This window comes from Dromiciops gliroides, chromosome 1 (assembly GCF_019393635.1).
Source record: "Dromiciops gliroides isolate mDroGli1 chromosome 1, mDroGli1.pri, whole genome shotgun sequence".
Classification (NCBI taxonomy): domain Eukaryota; kingdom Metazoa; phylum Chordata; class Mammalia; order Microbiotheria; family Microbiotheriidae; genus Dromiciops; species Dromiciops gliroides.
The window spans coordinates 549,952,979-549,970,816 of record NC_057861.1 but is presented as its reverse complement, the minus strand read 5'-3'; the positions used below and the strand labels follow the sequence as shown (position 1 = coordinate 549,970,816).

The window sequence follows — 17,838 nt, the reverse complement described above, 5'->3', positions numbered from 1 at the left end:
AGAATAGGATACTCCTAAAGTTGTTCAGTGTATGCTCTTTTATGATACAGTTAAACCTCATTATTTGAGATTCCTCCAGTTCTGCATTTAAAATTTTACAGTGCCCTCCCCATCAACCGCAGTCCTCTCTTAATTTAATTTATGCTGCTGTTACTCTTCTTAGAGCCCTGCTTGGCTGACACTGCAGCTCTGTCCCTGTCTCTTTCACCATTCACCAGTCTCTTCCTTCCTACTTCCCTACTGTTGGTGATTAACTTCGTTCAGAGCCCTTCCTCAGTTTGTGTTGCAGCATCAAGAAAAACCAGGCCAAACCTAGAAACTCATTCTCCATTGTTTTTCTGCTCTTGAAATTCTCCCACAGTCCAGCTGTTCGCATAGCTTACCCCAAACAGGCAGCCTGTCCTATGCCTGATTGTTCAGTCCATTTGCTGTCTTCTCAGTAGGGCTTCCTCTCTGCCATATGTCTTCTTTTCCCCAACCCTCAGCTCAACTAATTGTTCTCTCTAGAGCTGCTTTTATAGTTTAAAATTTTATAATATATACTGTATCTGCAAATAACATGAAAAATGCTTTCTTTGTCACTCTGGTGAGTTGAATTGGCTATATTTTTCTATGATGTTGATACATGGGTTGGTGTTTTTTTTCCCTATAGTTGAATTGTTAAATTGAATTGAATTGCAATGGATTTGGGATGATAGTATAAATGAGTATAAAAATGTAAGTGAATATGAAAGTCTCATTTTTTTTAACCCAAACTCTCAGTTTTTGCTAATTTTGGCAGATAGGCTTTTGATAACTATATGTATAGTATTTGCAATGTTAGTGACACAAGTAGCCTTAAAAGAAATAAATAAATTAGGAGATGTGGATTACTGCTTTTTTCTTTGTTTCCCAAGCCAGGGTCTCTCTACCTATAAAGAACTTTGTTCTCTGGCAAGTGATCTTAGTCAACCAGATCTTGTCTATAAATTCATGAATTTAGCCAACCATCATGCCATGTGGAACTCTAGGAAGGTAAGCTGCTGCTCTTTACAATAAAGCAGTTTTAATTTTCTTCTAAGTTCAATCTGCTACATCGGCAGTTAAGGTGCTGTGTATTTTCTAAAGAAATATTTGACTAGAATGCTATTTGTTACCTTCAGATACTGTTCAGTTTGGGAAAAGCTGCTAGACACTACTTCACGCTACCCTTACTTGAATGTTGGGGGATCTCAGATCTTGGCAGGTGTATTTTCTCTGGCCTGTCTCTTCTGATACCAGATGTTTGTGATTCACTTTAGCACACATTTCTCTTTTTTGTGTGACTTTTTTTTAGGGAGCTGCTTTTGGTTTTAATGTGATTGCTACTAAAGCAGGAGAACAGCTGGCTCCTTTCCTGCCTCAATTGGTCCCACGTCTTTATCGTTATCAGTTTGATCCAAATCTTGGAATACGTCAGGCTATGACAAGTATTTGGAATGCACTGGTCATTGACAAATCTGTGGCAAGTATTTATGTACTAATTTCTGTATTAATCAAATGTTTTAGATCCCTTATCTCCCCGGTGCAATATATTAAATTAATTTATTGACCCAACAAACATTCATTAAAAGAGGTAGGAGGGGGGCAGCTAGGTGGTGCAGTGGATAGAGCACCAGCCCTGGATTCAGGAGGACCTGAGTTCTAATCCGGCCTCAAACACTTAACACCTACTAGCTGTGTGACCCTGGGCAAGTCACTTAACCCTAATTGCCTCACCAAAAAAAAAAAGGAAAGGAAAGGGAAAAAAAAAGAGGTAGGAGGATAGTTATGGCAAAATAAAGGGTTGGAGTATGTCATATGAGAGGCAGCCTGGTTTAATGGAAAGAGACTGGAATGAATTGGATTCAGGACACCTGGATTGGAATCCTAACACTGTTACCATGGGCCATTCACAGTACCTCCCTAAGCCTCAGTTTGCCTATTTATAAAATGAGGTTAATAGTACTTGTATTTATTTCACAGGATTGCTTTGAGGAAGGTGCTTTGTCAGCTCTAATGTACTCCATAAATGTACTACTTTCTTAATCCTTGGCTCCTGGTCCTAGATTTTGACTCTTGAGAGCAACTGGTAGTCCTGTTCCTGTAAAGAAAATCACTTGATAGGCACTTAACCATTATAATTCCTTTAAGATTTATTTATTTATTTACTTGTGTACTTATTTACTTATTTATTTGTTTGTTTGTTTGTTTTGGGCAGGGCAATAGGGGTTAAGTGACTTGCCCAGGGTCACACAGCTAGTAAGTGTCAAGTATCTGAGGCCAGATTTGAACTCTGGTACTCCTGAATCCAGGGCCTGTGCTTTATCCACTGCACCACCTAGCCGTCCCCTCCTTTAAGATTTATAATTTTAAATCATTGAAAGAATTATTGCAGTCCTTGCCCTTATGTGCTCTAGAAACACAACTGTACAAAAATATAAAAAAGAAATTTCCTCTTTAACTAATATAGGCTATAATGATACTCAGAGGTACTAAAAAAACAAAACCCACAAGTCTTTTTACATAAAGCAGATCAGAGATTACATACTATGTCAAATTGATTGACTATCCAGCTAGTTAAAAATTTTATTAGATGCATAGGGCCTTTACATTAAAGATTCATAGTTTTAAATTTGAGGCTTAGGACACTGTCTACTTTCTGTAAAAAACCTAAAGAAAAGTAAATGATAGCAGGTATGTTGCTCTATTTGAAGTGCTAATATCTGACCTTCAATTTCTTTATTAATTTAGAACAGTAGTAAATTAAAAATCCTTCCCAGAACAATAGCTCATTCCCTTTAAAAAAAAAGTTAGGAAGTTAGGGCACTGTGACCTTTTTGTTCATGGAATCCTTTTTAATTCAAATGGATTATGGATGATAAATGCTGTGTAGCAGGTGTGTGGACACTTTTTATTGAAGATTATAGGGAGAAACAATCATTTCAGGTATAATTAAAGATATTTATAAGTAAAAATAGTGTTTTGACACCTTGGATCTCTACAAAGTATGAGTTATTACCTCCAAATAGAACCCATGTCATCCTATATGATTCTTTTGAATTTTAAAATATCTTTTTTAAATTTCAGATTTAGTAGCAGCAAAAACCAAATATACATGGAAGAATAAAAAAGCTCATAAATGAAACTTTAAGCTCCATAATATGTACTTTCTTAAACTATATTACTGTTTATATTATAGTAACAAAACTATCTGTTGGTCTCTGTGACCTGTCCTGTCCTGAACTCTTTATCATTTTTGTGGATTTTGAGACCATTATAATTTTTATACATTATTGTTTTCAGTATGTATATTTTAATTCTATTCTTCATTCTGTTCCTACCTTTTAAACAATTATTTATTAGATGTTGGCCTTTTAAGTTTGTATCAGTTCCTTATGAATTGGAGATGGCAGACTTATCAGAAATATTTGTCACAAATGTATGCTTGGCCCTTGATAAATATTTATAAATACATGTTGAATTTAATAGTAATACTCTAGATTTACTGAAATAATTATAATCATCTCCATAAAAAGAATATTTGAAGAAACTTATCAATCAGGTGAAATCTTTTCACCTTTAATATTTCCTTGATAAAGTTAACTTTCTATATATACATGACAGATCCCAGACTTAAAGGAAAAGGGATATGATATAGAACTGAGGTTAGTCTTGTCCCCCTAGAAACAATTTAGGGCCATCACTAAAATTGATGAACTATAAATCTACCCTTCTGTGGGAGAAGGCTGAGGCAGCTTTGCATTCCAGTCTTTGATGTTTACCAGTCTTTAAAGGAGGGGGAGTAATCAGAAAGTAAATGGCAAGGGAGTATAAGAAAAGTCAGAGCACAAATAAATCAACAGAGAGGACACTAAAAAACTAGAAGGATTAGTTTACTAAACCCTCAACAAATATAAAACCAAGTGAACCTAATGAAACAAAGGATATGGTGGAATCCCAAGAGAACAAGAAATTTCTAAATAGTTCAAAAGAGAAATAAAATTTCATAAGAGGAGATATTTGGAATGAAAATGAATCTCAATAGAAACAAAAGCCATCGCCCTTGAACACAAGATACAGAGACAACTTAGAGATCATAGGCCTCCCAGAAGAATGTGACAAATAAAAGTTCTGAACACTACAGTGCAGAAGATAATATTAGAAAATTGCCCAGAAATTTTGAATACAGTTCACAAAGCATTGTCTTTAAGAAAAAGCCCTTATAGTTTAAACTCTGAGATATAGAATGGTTAAATTTAATAATTCTAATGACAAAGATCAAATTCTTTCTGCAAGTAGCCTAGAGAGAGACATGAATAGTAGTACAGAATTATTCCCTACCCACGAGTTGCACAAGGGAATGGAATAAGCAGAGAAGCTCAAGCTACATCCAAAAATGATATGCCTTGCAAATTTGAACCTAATCATTAAAAAAAAGATGTACATTCAACAGAGGAGAGAGATTTGCAGAATTAAAAACAAAAAGACATGAAGAGAATATTCAACATGCAAACATATCAAAAAACATAAAAAGGAAGGTCAATAAATATAATTACTAAAGAAAGAATAAGGCATAAAGTAAATTACCCCATGTAGAAAGAAAGGTTACTTTAAAAAATAACAACAAATCAACCCTGACCTTCTAGATAAAAAAATACACAAAGGAATAAAACTGCAAATGGAATTTAAAAGGAAAAGAGAAGTGAAGGTGGAGGAATAGAACTGGAGCACCATAGAATTAAGCCCAGAAACCCCCATACAGATGACTCAAGTTATTTAGTGGGACACAATTGCAGAATGTGTGGGTGCATAAAAAGGGGGAGAGCATAGTTGGTAATAAATACCTTTCAAGTGCATAGGTGAACAGCAAAGGCTTTAGTCTCTACACAAAGAACGGCTGCGGAAATATGGGAGAGATGGAAGAGGCAGAAGTATTAACATGAGTGTAATGAGATGAGGGGGTTCCTTTGAAAAGTATTGGGGGGCAGAGTATTCCCATGGTGCAGAAATGTATGCCTGTGATGGGACATAGGGATTTCATGTTGGTTTAATTTGGGGGAAGGTGATTTATTGGAAGACCATGCCTCAGAGAGGATTGTGCCTTTGTGGACAACATTCTGGCCCAAGAGAAGAGGGAATATGACATGTGAATTCCTAAGGGTAGCTGGTATCTAGAATAGTGGGATGTTCCATTGTCAGAGATAAGCTGTCACAGCCAATAAAAACAGAACAATCATGAGGAGGAGCTAATGCATTGAGTTTGGAAACAGGGTTATTACTACCATAGGACACTGCTTCCATCCACATTAATTCCGCCACAAATTGATATTACTAAGAGTGAGAAATGATAGGAAAAAAACCTGACATGGGACAAGCATTTTTTTTTTTTTGCGGGGCAATGGGGGTTAAGTGACTTGCCCAGGGTCACACAGCTAGTAAATGTCAAGTGTCTGAGGCCAGATTTGAACTCAGGTACTCCTGAATCCAGTGCCGGTGCTTTATCCACTGTACCGCCTAGCTGCCCCCATGATTTTTTAAAATAGCATAAAAATTGATCAAAAATTCAGCTCAGAACAGGTAATTTAGAAATCAATTCCATGAGAAGCACAAACAGATTAATGAAGGGAAAATTAAGGACATAGACTCTTGGTGTTTTGGGTTGTTTTTGGTTTTTTGTGGGGCAATGAGAGTTAAGTTACTTGCCCAGGGTCACACAGCTAGTGTTTCAACTGAGAGGCTGAATTTGAACTCAAGTCCTCCTGAATCCAATGGTGCTTTCTCCACTGTGCCACCTAGCTGCCCTGGACGTAGACTCTTGCGTGCCACAACTTTATTTATTTATTTATTTATTGGTGAGGCAGTTGGGGTTAAGTGACTTGCCCAGGGTCACACAGCTAGTGTCAAGTGTTTGAAACTGGATTTGAACTCAGGTCCTCCTGAATCCTGGGCCAATGCTTTATCCACTGTACCATCTAGCTGCCCCATGGACGTAGACTCTTAATCAGAAAATATGATGCCCATTTTGACAAGAATGAAAGAAAATTAATCAAGAATATTTTTTAAAATCTTAGAAAAAGATACAAGGACGGGGGCAGCTAGGTGGCTATTATGCCAAATAGCATAAGATCTAAATTAGAAAATTAAATTACAAAAAGATGTAATAACATGCTAATAGCAAGAGACTTCAACATTCTTCTTTTAGTGCTGGGTAAATCTAACAGAAAGATAAATGAAAGGGAAAATAGAGACCTCAACAAACTATCAGAAAATTTAGAGCTAAAAGATTTGTGGAATCTTTTGAATATGATTGCTATGGAATGTGCACATTTTTTAGTGCAACATGGTACTTTTATGAAAATATGCCATGTTTAGGGAATAGGAATTTTGCAAATAAATATAAAAAATCATAAACAATAAACACATTCTTTCTAGACCCTTATCATAATAAAAGTAATAAAAGTAGTACTCAGTCCAGGGAGCAAAAGCAAAATCACAGACTTAATTAAAATTTAACAAGGAAATCCTAAACAGTTTCAAATCATAGAAACAACAATTAAAACAAATCAGAACAAACTGTAACATCATATTAATAAGATAAGAAAGAAATTAAAGGCATAATGGTAGTCAAAAATGACACAAAGTTATCCTTATTAGCCAGAGAGGTTTTTATTTACTTAGCTAATACTAGGCAATAAGCAGAAAAGCTGATTGATACAGTTACTATAATAGCTTCAATAAAATTTAGGCTCTAACATAAATCCATAGAAATAAACAACTTTTTAAAAAAAAAACAACATTTTAATGTGATAAAAACACAATCCAAGAGGCAATAATAGAAAGGAAAACCCCATATAGAATAACTACAAAACACATAAAGTATCTGGAAATTAATCTATCAAAGTACAGTAAAAAACTTCAATAGTGAGAAAAATGGTTGAATATTCATGTCTGGACTATGCCAATGTAATAGTTAGTCCCATAACCAACTAGATTACTAAAGAAATAAGTACCTTACAAAGGTAGACAAATTCATTTGGAGGAACAAAAGAACTAGAAAAATGAAATAATTTAAAAAGTGGTAATGCAAGGGGGAGTGGAGAGAGAAGCACTCGTAGACCTCAAGCTATATTATGAAGTAGTAGTCACTATTTGATGCTAGTTGAAAAATAGATCACTGGAACAGACCAGACAAGGAAGAATTACAAATAATTGAAGTTGATAAATCAGTGTTTGACGAACTGGAAAATATCAGTTCCTTAGGAAGAATTCATATGACAAGAATTGTAGGTAAAACTGGAAATTAGCCTGGCACAACAATAAATTTAAAATGGCATGATTTGAAAATAATTTAAAAGAGAAGTAGATCATAACCTTTCATAGCTATGAAGGGAGGGGAAATTCTTAAACATGGGATAATTAGAAAAGAAGAGTAAATCTGATTACATGAAATTTAAAAAGCCTTTGAATGAACAAAAGTAAAGGAACTAGGATAAGGAGGGGAGTATTCAAATGGGGTAAAATCTCTATTATCAAATATTTATAATGGTACCTGTGTCTGATATTCAAGTTGGATTGATAACTCAAAAATATTTTATGACCAGAAACCATTTCCCAGTAGATAAATGGTCAAAGAATATGAACAAACAGTTCTCAAAAGAAGTATCACAGAGTATTCATAACTATTTGAAATAATGTTCCAGTAAACAAATATAAAGAGATTGAAATAAAAGTAATAGTTAGATTTCACCACACACCCAGCAATTATCAAAGAAGACAAAATATGGGAATAGTCATTGCTGGAGAAGTGAAAAGACAGGTACATTAGCATATTGTTAGCAGAATTGTGAATAGGTCCAACCATTCTGAAAAGCACTTTATATACATATACATACTAGCTAGTAGAAGTAACAGTGGTTTGGGCAGCTAGGTGGCGCAATGGATAAAGCACCAGCCCTAGATTCAGGAGTTCCTGAGTTCAAATCCGACCTCAGACACTTGATACTTACTGGCTGTGTGACCCTGGGCAAGTCACTTAACCTCCATTGCCCTGCAAAAAAACCCAAAAAACGAAAAAAGAAGTAACAGTGGTAGTATTGTCCCTAAGGATAAATATCATAATAGACTGTGAAAAATGTATAATACTTTGCTGAAATGCATAATACTGTGTGTAAAGAATTCCTGATATACAAACCCCGTCCCCCAAAAAAAGGAATTGGGTTAGTCTGTCATGACCTTTTTTTTTTTTTTTTTTTTTTTTTTAGTGAAGCAATTAGGGTTAAGTAACTTGCCTAGGGTCACACAGCTAGTAAGTGTTAAGTGTCTGAGGTCAAATTTGAACTCAGGTCCTCCTGACTCCAGGGCCGGTGCTCTATCCACTGCGCCACCTAGCTGCCTCTGTCAGGACCTATTTTTGATGAGGCTGTGTTAACTCTAGTAATCACAGTTTCCTTTTCTCAATGTTCATTAATGATTTCGTTGATATGATAGAGTTTTGTCAGGAACTGAAGTTACCTTTACTGGCCTAGAGACTTTTAAGTTCCCCTCTTTTTTTCTTTGAAAATGAGTGAATTTGCCTTTGTCCCTCCTGTGACCGTGATCCCATTTCTCTCCAGTGTTTCCGTGATTACTGACACTAGTTCTATAACCACAACTGCCAGTTTTCATGGCCCTGCAATGTGTTTTGTCTTAGTCTACTGACTTAAATCCATTAAAGGATGAATTCAAGTTTAATGTATAAATATACATTATGTGTATGTATGTATACATACACACATAGATCTTTTTACCATCTCCTTATTTAACTTGGCTTTCAGCTCTCTTTCTTAGCTACTTTTACTCTATCCTTTCAGTAAATCATTTTCATTGGTAGAGAAAACAAAAGTAAAGTAGGAGTTGAATAATTTGGGTTTTTTCCCCTCTTGTTATCCTATCTCCTCTGAGCAGCTGTCTTATACTTTCAACCGAGCTAAAAAAACAAACAATTTTTTGTTCCCCATAGCAGTTGTTACCATCTTCAGTTCCTTCTGATCTCTGGTACATATGATTCTTTTCATAAGCTTGTATCACTCATTTGAATTTGTATTGTTACCCATCTTTGCCTTGATCTTTATGCTGGTCCTTTAAAAAAAATCTAAGTTGGGGCAGCTAGGTGGCACAGTGGATAAAGCACTTGGCCCTGGAGTCAGGAGTACCTGAGTTCAAATCCGGCCTCAGACACTTAACATTTACTAGCTGTGTGACCCTGGACAAGTCACTTAACCCCAACTGCCTCACTTTAATTTTTTTTTTTAATTTTTTTTTTTTTTTAGTGAGGCAATTGGGGTAGATATACAGCCAATGACAGGACAACTAGGTACTGAAGTGGACAGTGCTGGGACTGGAGTCATCTCCCTGAGTTCAAATTTTCAGTTAACAAACCTGTTATTGACCGGCCGATCCGAGGTCACGGGGGTCCTGGGGGAAGAGGACGCGGTGGCCGTGGAATGGGCAGAGGAGATGGTTTTGACTCTCGTGGAAAGAGAGAATTTGATAGGCATAGTGGAAGCGATAGATCTTCTTTCTCACATTCGCATTTTTTATATTATTTTTCATATTCTAGGAAACATGTCAGTAACAGTAATGGTGCTTGGCAACAGAGAAAGAAGATAGAAATTTTAATACTATATGCTGCTTTCTCACTCTTGTTTTTATTTTAACTTTTTTTTTCTGTCAGGTGGATAAATATTTGAAAGAAATTCTTCAAGATCTAATTAACAGCCTGACTAGCAATATGTGGAGAATTCGAGAATCCAGGTATTGTATTTTAAAATAAGATTTGTTATAGACGATTCAGAAAATTTTGAGCCTTTTGTACTAAAGGAATAAAATTAGAACAAAATTAATATATTATCCCATGTTATTTGTTGAGGATTAGGAGAGAACTTTTTTTTTTTTAAGTCATGCACTATTTATATTAAGGTAATTGATTAAAAAATCACGAGTTCTTTCTTCACCTAGAAACTGGATTATGTCTAAGAGAGCTAATATGCTTGGTTTTCTGTGGAGGCATGAATATGTTAAATGTCATCATTCATGTCATTTTAGGTTAGTCTAGACAAAGGATCTAAATAGGGAAAATAAAGATAATGTATCCCTCATCAGAATGGGGAGATTTGTCATTGATTATTTTCCTGTGTAGGCTAATAAAGTTGCTCATCTATTTGGATTACATATTTGAATCTTTGTTTGCAGCTGTTTAGCTTTGAATGACTTACTAAGAGGAAGACCATTAGATGATATCATTGATAAACTTCCAGAAATATGGGAAACACTCTTTAGAGTACAAGATGATATTAAGGTACTTGGGTTTATATTAAAATACAGTTAAATTGATTTCATAGAGAATTTTAAACTTAAAAAATATAAAATTATTGTCATTTAAGAAATAGGTACTATGGTGGAAATGGGTGTCTTCTAATATTGTGATGTGCCTTTTATGGAGTAGTCAGTTATTTAATCTCCCAAGATCCTAACAGCTCTTTATTCTTTGAAACCTATCAGCATTACAGACGTGTTCATCCAGTCTTTAAAATGTAGCCACTATGCACATTAAATCAATATAGAGTTGCCTTATATGCAGAGCACATTGAAATAAATTCCAAAGTAACACTATTATCAGTTCCACAATTAGATCAGTTCCATCCACATGCCTTTGATAAGACATAAATGAATCACAGATATTATAAGCTGCTCTAGAAACTTGATACTTCCAGATTTGCCTGTAATATAGAACTTTGTCAGTATAACAAATATATTGAGTATCTAGTATGCAGAACTAAAAGTTGATTGTATCTCTGCTGTATAGAAATATGGAAGGAATATGACTAAAACGACTCAACAAAGCAGAATATTACTTCCATGAGAAAAGAACAGACAAAATGCTTTGGGGGTTCAGAGGAATAGAAAGTATATCTAGTTGTCCAAAATCAAATTATCGAAGGAAGTGGCCTTTGGGCTTACCTTTAAAGGATGGGTAGGGTTTTGACAAGGTGAAAGAATCTGATGTTGTAGAGACAATATTATCAACAATGTAATCAATCACATGGAGATGGAAAGGAATGGATTGGGTGTGTTTTGAAGGAATAATGAATAGAGTATAGACTTGCTTAATGGGGGAGTTGCAGGATATAAGGCTGAAAAAATGGGTTTGAGCCCTATTTGAGAGGCCTTGAATGCCAGACTCAGGAATTAGAACTTTATTGGTTAGATAATGGAGAGTTATTGAAGTATTTTTTAACAAAACAATGAAACAAAAGCAGGAGTGTGTTGAGACTTGTGACATGAAGAAGACAAGTTAGGAAGCTATTAAAATATAGGTAAAGAGGTAATGGGGGCCTGAATTGAGGTTGATAAGAGTGGTAATTTTCAAGGAAAGAAGAATGTAACATTGCAGCTGTAGAACCTTTAGGACTTGCTAATCAATTAGATAAGAAGGGCTAGGAAAATGGAGGAGTCCTGGATGACTTAGAATTCAAGATTAGGTAACTAGGACAAGAAAATAAGCAAAGAAAACAGTATCATGACTTAGGTTTGAAGAATGTTGAGTTTGAAGTGTGAGCATAACATTGAAGTGGACTTATCAGCCTTGGGGTTGGCAAGACTGATCTTAGGAAATAAGTAGCTTGAGCTGATTTAAAAATATTCCACCTAGTCCTTGAAGCCATAACAGTGGATGAGATGGTTAAAGAAAGCAGCACCATTGAAGGCACTTGCACTTTAGGAGAGCCTGAGGCTCTGTACGAGAATGGCTCACAGAGCAGAGAAGCTGAGGAGAGAACCCACCCACAGGCACTGGTACACTCACTACCTGCTGTGCGCCAGGTGTTCTGATAGCAGGAAGATAATTTCTTTTCGGTAAGGCGTGAAAATGAGAAGGGATATATGGCAAATAAGAGGTCAGCGATTATAGTATTGAGTAATGCCGAGTAAGTAGAGGTTGTAGTTATAGACTACACTTTGAATCAATTTGGCAGTGAAAAGAAGGAGAAATTATATCTGAAAGGGTGGATCTGGTCAGAGGGAAGGGCTTTTAAATTTTTTTTAATAGGGTAGAAGAGACTGTAATAAAATCAGATGCAGGCAGTAGCTTAGATAATATAGATAAGGGCCGCTAGGTGGCACAGTGGATAAAGCACCGGCCCTGGATTCAGGAGAACCTGAGTTCAAATCTGGCCTCAGATACTTGACACTTACTAGCTGTGTGACCCTGGGCAAGTCACTTAACCCTCATTGCCGCCCCCCCCCCCCCAAAAAAAAAAGATAATATAGATAGAAGAAAAAGGTGGTGATTAATAATAAATGATCCCAGAGAAGGCAGGGGAGGTTGTGATAGTATTCTTGAGTCTACATGTAGGATTGAACTTTGCCAAGGAGGAAGGAAAGTTCTTTCTCAGGGACAGACATGAAGGGGGTAGGATAATAAATTTTTGAGGTGAGTAGAAAAGTGGAAATAAAGCCATCACATGACCTTAATTTTCTCATTGAAATAGGATAAAGTAATCTTTAGATTGCAGGTGGAATATGATGTATTACTGTTTGTGGGATTGAAAGGAAAGTGGAAAAGGGCTGAAATAACTACTATGAGAAATTCAGTGTCATTTGATGAACTGATTGCATAAATATGTTCATACTTAATTTTATAGTACATTTAATTTCATTTTTTGGATTAAAAGTAGATGAATTACATGATTCAAAAATCTGAGCTTGTACCACATATTCTGAAATAGACTGGGAATCAAAGTCTGCAACTTTCCTCCTCTAGTGCTTCTGTATAAGCACTATTTCTTCTTCTTAGTGAAAATATAAATTTGCACAAACCATAATTTGGGGAGACATATATGCATATAACGGTATTAGGTCCAAATAAACATTCCTCATCTAACTCATACTTGATGTTAACCCTTTCTTTTTTTTAGGAATCCGTACGAAAAGCAGCAGAACTAGCTTTGAAAACTTTAAGCAAGGTGAAAACTCTTATCTAATTTGTACATTTGGATGCACATGTACTAGAGAAATGGCTTGTTTTTGATCCCAGAAGCCTATTTTGTTGTAAAGCTGTTTATTTGATATTTTTATTTTATGTTTATCATTGATTAAATTGTGAGAGAGAAGGTGTTACAGCATTCAAATACAGATATTAATCTAACAAGGCCTGAAATTTAATAATCCATATTTTAAAGATCAATTGTTTCACCTTATGCTAAATAATGAGCTAGCTTGTTACATTTCGATGTAAGTTTAAAATTGGATATTTGCTCAACTTTAAAGAATATGTTTCTTGCTTAAATCAAGAAACATCTATCTCCTCTTTGTTTCTAAATGACATATAGACCAAAAACTATCCATCATGCTGTCTCATACTTGAAACAAATACAATAACACAATTTCTCTAATTTAAACTTGCTTTTCTTAAGAGAAAAGAGTTATTGCAGGAGATGCTTTTTAAAATATTTGTTGGGGCAGCTAGGTGGCTCAGTGGATAAAGCACTAGCTTTGGATTCAGGAGGACCTGAGTTCCAATCTGGCCTTAGATACTTTACACTTACTAGTTTTGTGACCCCAGGCAAATCACTTAAACCTCATTTAATGAAAAGATTAAATTTTCTTAGTAAATGTCCCTTGTTAGGTTATGGAACATTAAATTAGTTTGACTCTGTTTTAATTTGATTCTGCATTTTTTGAAATGCTTGCTTTAAAGGCTCCTATAACCTAAATATATTCTGTGCTTTCTTGAAATATGACACGTTTTTAAGTCCACCAACCTGTTTTTCATTCCTCATACCATACATATCAATCAAGTCAGCAATCTTTGCTTTTGTTGCTGCTTCCTTGACAGTAATCTCTTTGGAATAGAAAAGCTGACGAGTTTATCAGAAGTGCTGGCATGTTTAATGTTTTTCTTCCAAAAAGAAGACATTGTAATTAGTCACTATAAAAGTAGCCTTGAGAATAATAATGTTCATATTCTTTCCTGGCACTCATATATACAATGTAGTTTTTTTGCTTTGTCTTACGTAATTTTAACCTAACAGACTCTTTATTTTTAAAGTGAGGCAGTTGGGGTTAAGTGACTTGCCCAGGGTCACACAGCTAGTAAATGTTAAGTGTCTGAGGCCGGATTTGAACTCAGGTACTCCTGACTCCAGGGCTGGTGCTCCATACACTGCACCACCCAGCTGCCCCCTAACAGACTCTTAATAAAGCCTTGATTGTAATTCTCTCAGGGAACAGTTGTGTCAGGCTTAGAATTTATGGGATGCATTTTAGCTTTTATTCTATACATATTAGAAATATGGCAAATGAATAGATATTTCTGGATAATGTTAGCCTGCATCTTGACTTAACATAATCTTTGAGATAATTTTATAGCTGATATATCAGCCCATAATTTCTTCTCTGTGTAGTTTAGATAACAAAAGAAATAATAAAATCAGCATTTCTTGTTTTGGGTTTACTGTTCACTGTTATGGGTTATAATCATGTAAGCCATTAACCTCAAGGCTGAGGTGACTAATTCAAGTGAGGTGTTTTTTTTTTTCCTTTTAAATGGCAGTTTTATTTACTTTTTGAAAGTGGATCAACTCATTTGGTTCCCAGTTATTAGTTATAGTAGTTTGTCAAATAAGTGCTGATAGGTGAGGATCTGAAGTTCCTTTCACTGATTTCTGTTCTATTTATATGTGAGGTTTGTGTGAAAATGTGCGACCCCTCCAAAGGAACAGCTGGCCAGAGGACCATCGCTGTCCTTTTGCCCTGTCTTCTTGACAAAGGAATGATGAGCACTGTGACTGAAGTTCGAGCCCTCAGGTTTGTTCTCTTTTATGACACAGATATATTTAATTTACATGCCTGGGGTATATAGTACATTGAGATGACAGAAGATACTGCTAGAATTGTCTCATATGAAATTTGTGAATGACTTGTATACTTTGACTCTTAGATAAATTAATCAAGTAAATAGCATTTATTTAGTACCTACTATGGACCATGCTCTGTGCTAGGTGCTGAGGATACAAATATGAAGAATAAAATAGTCGCTGCTCTCTAGGAGCTTACATTTTGTTAGATACCATTAAAATATTGGACAATGAGGTTGGGACACCTTTTGGGGGGGGGCAATGGGGGTTAAGTGACTTGCCCAGGGTCACACAGCTAGTAAGTGTCAAGTATCTGAGGCTGCATTTGAACTCAGGTACTCCTGAATCCAAGGCCGGTGCTTTATCCATTGTGACACCTAGCTGCCCCCTGGGACACTTTTTAAAAGTAAAACGAGAATTTGAGAAAAGCTGTAGGGCAGCACGGACCCTCATACAAAACCCTGTATCCTTCCACATCAGTGCATACATTTCTTTATGAATAGGGGAAGGACTGAATCTATGATTTTATTGATATACACAACTTCCATATGAGGAAACTCCCTTTATGTTGGCCTGGCAACACCTTTTTTGCAACTTGGTGACTTGCCCAGAATCGTGTGATCCACATCGAGTCAGAGGTGGGACTTGAGTCCAGGTGCTTTGGCCCTGAGGGCAGCTTTTCACTCCACCACACTCTCATTGGAAAATTTAGCTACTGCGTAGGGTCTCTTTTTACAAAACAGCTCCCTTGGAATTATGTATTACGATTGGTAAACGTATTGGCAAATTAACTTGTCTTGAATTTAACCTGTATGCTCCAGTATGAATTTCCAAGAAAACACAATCACACACATATAATTGTAAAGATAATTGAAGCTGAAGGATAAATGAAGGATTCGAGTATTTCATAATGCTTTCTCAGAGTTTTTAAGAGCACTTTTTCATAAAACTAAGTTGTGTGGGCATCATGTAGAAATATTCTTGATTTGATAAAATGCAACACTTTTGAATGGAATACTATGACACAAAGTAAATAAATAATACTTGGCCACTTTCTTCATCTTGCCAAGAATGCGAAAAATACTGTTTAGGGTAACAGTTTTATAAGGGGGAAGGACTTGGTCTGTTCTATTTTAAATTCATTTTATTCTCTGAATGGTAAAAATCATCAAATTAATTTCAGCATCTCTGACAGCTTTTGGGTAGCAGAACAAGTATTATAGAACCAAGACAGTGTTCTGCATTTGTGTATTTAACAGGAAAAGATCAGGTTTGTCTGAGATGACATTGTGAGAAATCCTAAGAGAACTCCTGTTAACAATGTTTTCTTCTCAAAAATAGCAGTTGAAATCCCAGAAAGAAACAAAACTGAGGGAAACCCTCAGAAGAACATTAAACTTGCCAAAAGTGTTGAACAAACTAAAGAGATCTAATAGGATGGAAAAAATATTGAATCCAAAAGGAAGAAACAAAACTGTCAGAAGAAAAACAGACACAACTTTAGAACATAATAAAATGCATGATGGATTGAGAAAGTTAATAGAAGAAATGCAATAAAAAATGACAAGGAAATTAAGAGACTAGGAATGCAACTGAATCTCAGAAAAAGGATGTGATGTAATTTAGCAATTTAGAAACCGATTTAAGAAAACAATTGCAGTAAAAAAGAATTATTATTTTGGAGGACAGAATGGCAAAACCTAATTCAAATGGAAAAAGAAATCCAGATAATAGAGAAGGATTGGAAAAATGATGCCAGTGAAAGTAACAGATGTAAAAAATAGATGATGAAGGAGGAACTTGAGGATTATAAGGGTTCCCAAAAGATAAGAAGCTAACCATTTAAATAAAGTGCTAAATAAACTAGATTGGATGGACATAGAAAAAGCACAGAATACACTTTTCCCCCCAAATACACATTGAACAGTCACAAAAAATTGATTCCATAGAATCATTAGAATTTGAGATTTAGTGTTAAAAAGTACCTTAAAAATCATCGGGTCCAACCTCCTCATTTTACAAATGCAGAAACATAGTCACAGAGTTATAGTAATGTAACTATCCCAGATTCCTATATGTACAAAATGAATTTAACTGAGAATGTAACACCATTTTCCTAATTCTAGATCTGGTGCTCTTTCTACTATATCACTCAGTATTTAAAAGAAAAAAATCATACTGCTTCAAAGAGAGCAGTGACCACCAATCCAGCATATCAGAATGTATGCAATGCAGACAAATAATACTTTACTCAGAGGCAAATTCATATCCATGCATGTTTACATTAGCAGGAAAATAAAAGGAAAAGCTAACAAGTTTTTGCTGTTAAGTAAGTTAGAAAGTTAACATAATAATACACCAAAAACAAGCATAAAGGAAACTAATATAAATCACTAAACTAGATAATACAACAATATAAATGAGAAATATACTGAAGAGTTGATTTTTGAAACACTGAATGCTAAATGTTAAATGACACACTCAGGTCCACACAACTATGCCAACAAAAGAAAATTAATATATGAATGCTTATAAAAGTATAAAATACCAAGGTCGAGAAATTAGGAAATAGATAATTTATGTAAGCCAATCTCAGAAGGGTAAATTTAAATGCAAGTTATTTATGACTATCATTAAAATACTATTATCAAAAATAAATTTTCAAACATTCAAAGAATAAGTAAATCCTATATTATATAAGCTGTTAGCAGATATAGAAAAAGTGGTCTCCCTAATATATTCTATGAGACAAAATGTTTTTAATTCCAAAATCTAACAGATAAAGCAAAACAAAAGGAAAAATTTAATCAGATATCTTTAATAAATGTGTAAAACATTAAATAGAATATTGACAAACTATATAATAGTACTTAAAAATTAGTAATTATAATCAAGTATGAGCTATACCAGGAATGCAAGATGTTTGATATTAAGAAGAAAATCT

The 17,838-nt window shown here is 35.0% G+C and overlaps 1 protein-coding gene across 4 annotated transcripts in view; it reads left to right on the top strand.

Annotated features, from left to right (window-relative positions):
* Positions 1 to 17,838, top strand: part of ECPAS (Ecm29 proteasome adaptor and scaffold) — a 149,723-nt gene that overhangs the window by 111,258 nt on the left and 20,627 nt on the right. For all 4 annotated transcript variants that reach the window (XM_043976179.1, XM_043976176.1, XM_043976177.1 and 1 more), the window contains 6 exons: positions 897 to 1,014; positions 1,316 to 1,483; positions 9,713 to 9,792; positions 10,231 to 10,336; positions 12,954 to 13,001; positions 14,723 to 14,844. In XM_043976179.1, coding sequence (XP_043832114.1) covers positions 897 to 1,014; positions 1,316 to 1,483; positions 9,713 to 9,792; positions 10,231 to 10,336; positions 12,954 to 13,001; positions 14,723 to 14,844 — 642 coding nt within the window. The remainder of the gene's footprint in view (positions 1 to 896; positions 1,015 to 1,315; positions 1,484 to 9,712; positions 9,793 to 10,230; positions 10,337 to 12,953; positions 13,002 to 14,722; positions 14,845 to 17,838) is intronic.